General features: G+C 55.5%; 1 protein-coding gene across 1 annotated transcript; it reads left to right on the forward strand.

Annotated features, from left to right (window-relative positions):
* Positions 1 to 938: 938 nt before the first annotated feature.
* On the forward strand, positions 939 to 7239 carry LOC102979195 (rho-related BTB domain-containing protein 2; the record flags this gene model as incomplete). The annotated part of the gene is made up of 4 exons (XM_028486513.2): positions 939 to 1424; positions 5701 to 5902; positions 6534 to 6637; positions 7164 to 7239. Coding segments are annotated over exons 2-4 (372 nt in total), but the record flags the coding sequence as incomplete, so codon positions are not given.
* Between the last annotated feature and the right edge of the window lie 5 nt (positions 7240 to 7244).

Consider the following 7244-nt stretch of genomic DNA (forward strand, 5'->3'; position numbering starts at 1 on the left):
CTCATAATCAAACTAGCCTTGAACATGGAAACTTCCTCTGAGGACCACTCACATTACAGATGTCATCCCTTGTAATCTATTTTACAGAATTTTGAGACAGAGAGCCCAAAGGTGCCTTAGGTAATGTCTCCAGGTCTAGTGTCTTCGTGGCATTTCTTTCAGAGGGCAGAAGATACTGGTGAACGCCAGGTGGCAATAGGATGAATGTGGGATGGAGGTGGTGCCTGCTGGAGAAGAGGGACGGGGGAAAAGGCTTAGATGGGAAAGGTGCAGGTGGTACAGGGCCCCACCCTGAAACTCATTAAGGGCCACGGAAATTGGAGACCTAGGCTGTAGCTGCAGGGGTGATGATGGAGGGAGGAAGGCCCTCAAATGCCAGAAAAACGCCCCTGCCGGCAGAGGAAACGCTGTCTTCCTTTTCCCATGGGAAGCGGTGGAGGCCTAGGGCTAAGTAAGGGTCAAGGCAAAAACGTCGAGCTCCCCTTCCCTAACTCGCACCCCTTTCAGGGCGGACTAGGATGCTCTAGTTCTTTCTCAGCCTCCCGGAGGAAAGGGGGGAACCCCGTGGGAGTCCAGTGAGGTTTTGATCCTCGCCAGGTAGGGGGACACTGCCCCAACACGAGTGGCGAGCCGAGACCCTCTAAGCCGCTTCCCTCCCGGAGTGGGGAGAGGTGGGGGGGAAGAGGAGAAGGAGCGACCGGCGTCGCGAGGCGGGGTAGGGGGCGGGGCCTCCGAGGCGCCCAATCCCCTTCTTTCTCCGCCCCTTCCCCGCCCACCGACCCCTTTCCACCAACTGAGCGCCGAGATGGGCGGCACCTGTCACGGCTGGCGTCCTGGGTACGATTTTGCCCCACCTTTTTTTCCTGCTTGCTTTCTTTCTTTTTTTTTTTTTTTCCCTTTCCCTTTTTTGTGAATGAAAAAAGGAGGTCTCGAGCGGTCCCTGGGACTGCGGCGCTAGGCGTCTTCGTGGCCGCGCCTTCGGAGCGGGCCCGGGCGCGTAGCAGTGGCGGCCTCGCCACTCTAGCCCACTCCTGCTCGCCGCCTCCAGCCTCCGCAGCCAGAGGACCGTTGGCGGCGGCGCGGCCCAGCCGCGGAGGTCGGAGCGGCCGCCAGCTGCCCGGCTCTGGCGCGCCTCCATGACACTGGGCGCCGGGGGCGCGGGGAGATGCTGATCCGGAAGAGGCAATGGCTGCAGTGCCGCCCGCGCGGCCGCTCCCTGCCCGCCGTCCGGCCCGGGCTGCTCTGTCAGAGTTTTTGATCTAACGCGAAACGGGCACGGAACCTGAGCGGCAGCAGCGCGACGGCGCCGGCATCGTCCTAACTTGCACGCGCGGAGTGACCCCAGCCATTTCACTAAAATGAGCGTGCTTAGCAGGAAGAGATGTGTTCCTTACACTAGAAATTACCCCGTCACATGTAGCGGTGTAAGTAAATGATTAATTTCTGTTATGGCTGGGTTGCAAGCAGCCTCTGGAAACGCGCCGCTTCCCCCCTTCTGCGTCCTCCCGGGCCCTGTCTGCGCCCCTCCTGACTTCCCTTGGGCTTCCGCTCTTGCCTGGGCTATAGCTTCGGCTGCTGGGGTCTTAGGGGGCGGGGGACTAACATTTTCTTGGTTTATCTAGGGAAGGGAAGATGACTTGATTGCAGTGGCGTGTCGTGGCCTTCCCCCTTCCCCATTTAAATTTTTTTTAAATTTTTATTTTGTATGTGTGTGCAGAACAGCGTGCAGGAAAAAAGGTCCAGAGTGGTGGAAATGTTTCCGTTAAAAACTAATGGAACGTGTTTTGCTCGCTGTTCTGGAGATGTTTCTTTCAACACACTCCATTGCAGTCTGTGTGTCTGAGTTCTGGCAAACTACTGGGAGAGATCCTTAGGGCTGTTTGTTGATGTTTGAAGAGGCTTATTCTGTGTTTAGGCTTGCATTTTTTGTTAATATGACCATTCAGGATCCCTTTGGGCCCTGCTGCCCATCGGGTCTGTGGAGGGATTCATCTCTTTGCCTTCCCCCATGTTACAATGTCAGTGACCTGGGTGGGAGCCTCTTTTAATTGGAAGGCCACCCTCTCTGCTTTTCTCTTCCTGACCCTATACATCCTCCTTGATTTTTACCTTCATTTTCAAGATATTGTGTATTTTGTGTAAGATGCAGGATGTGGGATATTGGTTGCTAGGAGACAAAGCAGGTTCCCAGGGAGATTCTGTTGTTTCCTTGACAACCAGACTAGGGCAGCTACAGATGAACAAGCCTCCTATCAGCTGTGGGAGGGAAAGAGGGGCTTTTCTGGGCTCTGCAAAGAGTGTGTGTAGGTGTGTGTGTGTGGGACTGGGAGCCCGTGAGTGTTGCAGCTAATCTGAGCACACCTTTCATTTTGGCCTGTCCTGAGTTCAAAGAGCTGGAAGAGCAGTGGGCAGGAGGCTGTTTTTGGAGGAGGGAACAGGGACTGTGGGATGGGGTGGGAAGGGAGCACCTACGTGACGCTGGGATCATTGAGGGAAAAGGAGTGGCTTGGGGGTCATGATAGCCAGGGCAGGGTGGCGAGGAAGCCATAGCGAACGGAGGTTAGTCAGGAGGCTCAGAAGGAATGGGGATGAGGCAATTGTGCAGAAAAGTCTAGAGTCATTGAAGGAGAGAGTGCCAGAAGGAAAGGGGAAGTTGAGAAGCTTACTGAGTGGGTTGTGCCATTGTATATAAGCAGTGATACAGTAAAGTAGCAATATTCTTGAGCAAAAATTACATTACTGTTGGCAATGGCACCATATCTCCAGTACAGGTCCTTTTAAAGACAGGCCTGGGGCTTCCCTGGTGGCGCAGTGGTTGCGCGTCCGCCTGCCGATGCAGGGGAACCGGGTTCGCGTCCCGGTCTGGGAGGATCCCACATGCCACGGAGCGGCTGGGACCGTGAGCCATGGCCGCTGAGCCTGCGCGTCCGGAGCCTGTGCTCCGCAACGGGAGAGGCCACAACAGTGTGAGGCCCGCGTACCACAAAAAAAAATAATAAATAAATAAATAAAAAGACAGGTCTGATTAGACTTAAGAGTTCAGCTGGCTTAATTGGGCCAGTGTGTATCTTCAAGAGAGATACAATTACACATATAGATATGTAATCCAGCATTATATAATACCACATTACATAAGAAGGAAAATACCTCCTTTTCGGCCCAGGCTCTCTTGGCATGGATTTACCAAGATTCAGGAGACTTTCTTCGGGAGCCCTCATACCCATTTTCCAGAAGGGTAGATTGCGGCCCAGAGAAGTGAAGTGATTTGCCCTTTCCCAGATCTGACAATGAAGTTTGCCAGTCCGGCAGTTGGCACAGGGGTGGAGTGGGTGAGAATGATAAAAATCAGGAGGAAGTCAAAGGACAAGCAGGGGAAGGACTCAGGGGCAGCTGGGAATGGATGGGGAGGGGCTGTTCAGCTGGAGCAGCACCCAACAGGTCTGCTGTCTAAACTCACAGCATAGTGTCGCTCTCCTGCTTGTTGGTTAGCTGTCCCCTACTTAACCATAGAGGTGCATAAGGTGTGCCTAAGTGTTTGAATCATAGACTCGATGATCTTGGACCAGCACTGAACTGCTCTGCTGGTGTTCTGACATCCTCCTCGCCATCCAGCTGCTCCTGGATGTAAGAACTGATGTGCCTGCTCCGTACCTCCTCATCCCCCCTTCGGCCTACACACCTCCATGCTGCTGGAATCTGAATTTGAGAAAGAAGTTCTGTGGGCTAGTAGGTTTTTATCTTTCTCCTACAGCTGCGTGTCTTTGTATTTGGGATTCTATCTGTTTTGTTCTTCAGTCGATACAACAGAAACCACAACCCAGAAGATTCCTCCTAGCGCCAACACATCCTCCCCGCTGCCTGACTTGAGACCGGGAGCTGTCAACATGGGGTTCCCGGTCCTCAGATCAGGAGAGGGAGCAGCGGGGAGGCAAGATGGTCAGCAGAATCGTGGGTGCTTGCTGGGGAGGGCGAGCAGGGACAGAGGGAGGAGAAGGAATGAGGCAGACGGTTGCGCTGGAGACCGGCCGGCGGGGGTGGGGGGGTGGACCTGCACAGAGACCCCTTGTTGTTTAGATCCTGTAAAATTCTGAAAAGGGGGAGGTGCTTGTCTCATTGAAAAGTCCTTGCTGTACTTTGTGCTTAGGTGGCTGAGATGCATCTACTCGAGCAAATCCCAGTTGCCATTGTTACTTGGATGTTTCAGCTCTGCATTCCTGCATGCTGGCATCCAGTTACAGCCCAGCATGGTGGCCTGACTCTTGGGCTGGATGGCTCTGCAGTGAGGGTGCCTGGGCAGCCTCCAGGACTCCTCTGAGCTCAGCCTTCCTTGGCCTATAGGAAGGATTCCTCCAAATTGCTCCAACCCCCAGCTGACTTCAGGTGCACAGGGAATGTGAGCAGGGACAGGCCGATGACCCTGGCAGAACCAAGCTTCCTAATAACGCCTGCATCTACCCCTACCCTCTCTCTTCAACTCTTCCAGGAGGTGGATGCTGACTGGGAGCCCCTTCAGGCCGAGGGCCCTCTCCTGGTGACAGCTTTTTAAACACGGACATGACATTTTGACTACAGTAGGGACTTCTGTTTGTTAATTTGAGCAATCCCTCTCTGTGGGTGGGCGAGCCAGTTCCTCTCTACCCAACACAGAAGGAAACTAAGGCAAATATTTGCCCAGAAATTCAGGCCCAAGTTTCTGACTCTCTGCTTCCCCATGACCCATGCAGTCAAGTTAGCGAGCATCCTTCCAGGGTTGCCAGTGTCTGGGGGCTTCCAGCCTGAGAATCCTCCTCCCCAGGAAGGAGAAGTGCAGAAAGGAGCATACTCACTTCCCCTGAAACTGGATGCAGGATGCTTGGAGGGTAGGCCTGGGTAGGGGATGGGAAGGCCCATTGGTCTGTTAGCCGTGGGGTGTATCATCCGAGGCCCGTAGTTACCCCCACTGCCATCTCAAAACAGGGCCTGCTGCTGAGTGAGCCATGTAGGCAATGGGACAGACCCAGAGGAGGAGTGGGGAGGCCTATGGACTGCTCAGGTGCATCCAGAAGCCTCCTCAGCCCAAAGAGCCTGGGCTGAAAAACTCTGGCATCTCCATAAAGGGGGCCAGGGTTGAAGGATAGCCATGGGCAGGCTGGGGCTTGGACATCCACAACCGAGAGGGAGAGAGACAAAGGTGGAGGCCAGGAGAGCTGCTGCCCAGCTTTGACAAGTCCATTAAATTTTAAAGCGGCCCTGCCCTCGGGCATGCTGGGAAGGGGTGGGGACCTGGCTGTGACTCCGCTTCTCTCAGCTGTTTGTTGTTCTGCTGCCACAGCCCTGCTGGCTGGAGAAGGAGAGCGGATGATGACTGAGCTTCCTAGGCAGACACTTCTCTTCCCGGGAGGGTGGAGACTGGCCCTGGGCAGACTCCGCCTTGGCATCTCTCTCAGGCATCGCCCCCATCCCGAAGCCCCACCGGAGGATGGTGGCAACAGGAGGGAGACCAGAGGTTCACCTGGTGGAGCTGCGCCTCTCAGCCTGAAGGGGCTCCCGTCTCCTCGGGCCCCTGCAGAGCTCTTGGCCAGAAAGCCGCCCGCTCCTTCCTCCTCCTCTCCGCTCAGATGCTTGGAGAGGGGGCAGCCCTGGCTGAGGAGAGCAGCTGGCCCCGGCCCTCCGGGGGCTGGCATGCAAAGCTGTCTTCACCGCTTCTCTCCTTTTCCTCAGGTCCCAATTAATGGATTCTGACATGGATTATGAAAGGCCAAACGTAGAGACCATCAAGTGCGTGGTAGTGGGGGACAACGCTGTGGGCAAGACCAGGCTCATCTGTGCCCGGGCCTGCAATGCCACCCTCACCCAGTACCAGCTGCTCGCCACCCATGTGCCCACAGTTTGGGCCATCGACCAGTACCGGGTGTGTCAGGAGGTAAGGCTGGGCGTCTGCGCCGCGCATCTGGGCTTCTTCCCCAGGGATCACTCCAAACAGGGCCTGTGCTGAGCTCATGGAAACCCCTTAGGGGTCGGGTGGAGGCAGCTGAAGAGCAAGGAGCCCCGGGAGGGAGGCCTGAGAGGAGCCCCCCCTCCAGGGGAGGGGTCCTTGGCCCTTTTTGTTTTGCATGGCTGAGCTGGTGCCTGGGGCGTAGCATCTTGTGTAATCATAGCCCCCAATAATGGGGAGCCCTGAAGTGTGGGAAGGGGTGGTGCTTTGGAGAGATGAGAGCTGGCGGTAGGAAAGAAGCTGCCAGCTAATGATACCAAAAGATCAGAGGCTCGGAAGTGTCCAATTGGCAGGTACAGTTGGGAACAAGGGCAGGCTCCCTGAGAGATCCTGTCCACTCCCATAACGGTCTGCCCTCTGAGAGTCTCTCACCTCCTGGCCAGCTCTTGTTAGTGAGTCTGCAGAGATGGCACCTGGATGAAGCTGTTTTAAGGCACACGTTGGGAGGCACTAGCTGTCCCTCCAGCTTCCATGTTGCAGGACCCTCAGGAGTGAGCAGGCACGCAGGGCCTCCAAGAACCGTTGCCCTAGATTCCTGTCCCCCTCCCTGCCCCCACAGGTGCTGGAACGTTCCCGAGACGTGGTAGATGATGTCAGCGTGTCCCTCCGTCTCTGGGACACTTTTGGAGATCACCACAAAGACCGTCGCTTTGCTTATGGGAGGTAGGGAAGGCCCCCGGCTGCCTGCGGGGAGCCAGGTGGATGGCTTTTCGCTGCTTTCCCCGAGGTGTGAAGCGCCTCTGTGACACTGAGCCTGGCAGGAAGGAGTGGAGAAAGCAGTACAGGCGGACCCGCGAGGGGGCGGCAGCCTGGGTGGCTTGCGATCAGGACGCCTGGTTTGAGTCCTACCCTGTTAAGCAGTGGCTCTGGGACTCTGAGCGATTAGGAGAGCTGTTCTGAGATGAGTTTTCGCAGATGAGATGGTAAAAAGTGGTCATTTCTAACTTACAAGAGAGCTGTGAGGTCAAAACAAGAGTCTTTGAAAGCTCTAAAATGCTAAGTTAGGGGTGCATAAACTAGAGGTTCTGTTATTATACGTTTAGGGTAAGATTGTGTGAGCAGATCCATATGACAGATGTGGGACTGTAGTGTAGGGGGTGCAGGTGGGTATGTGTGTTCTCCCTCGTTCCAGGGGCAGGTAACCTACCACTAGCTTTCTTTGCCTGTAACCTCACTCTCCCACCGCCAGATCCGATGTGGTGGTTCTGTGCTTCTCCATCGCCAACCCCAACTCCCTCCACCATGTCAAGACCATGTGGTACCCAGAAAT

The sequence above is a fragment of the Physeter macrocephalus genome, unplaced genomic scaffold, assembly GCF_002837175.3.
Source record: "Physeter macrocephalus isolate SW-GA unplaced genomic scaffold, ASM283717v5 random_1685, whole genome shotgun sequence".
NCBI lineage: Eukaryota > Metazoa > Chordata > Mammalia > Artiodactyla > Physeteridae > Physeter > Physeter macrocephalus.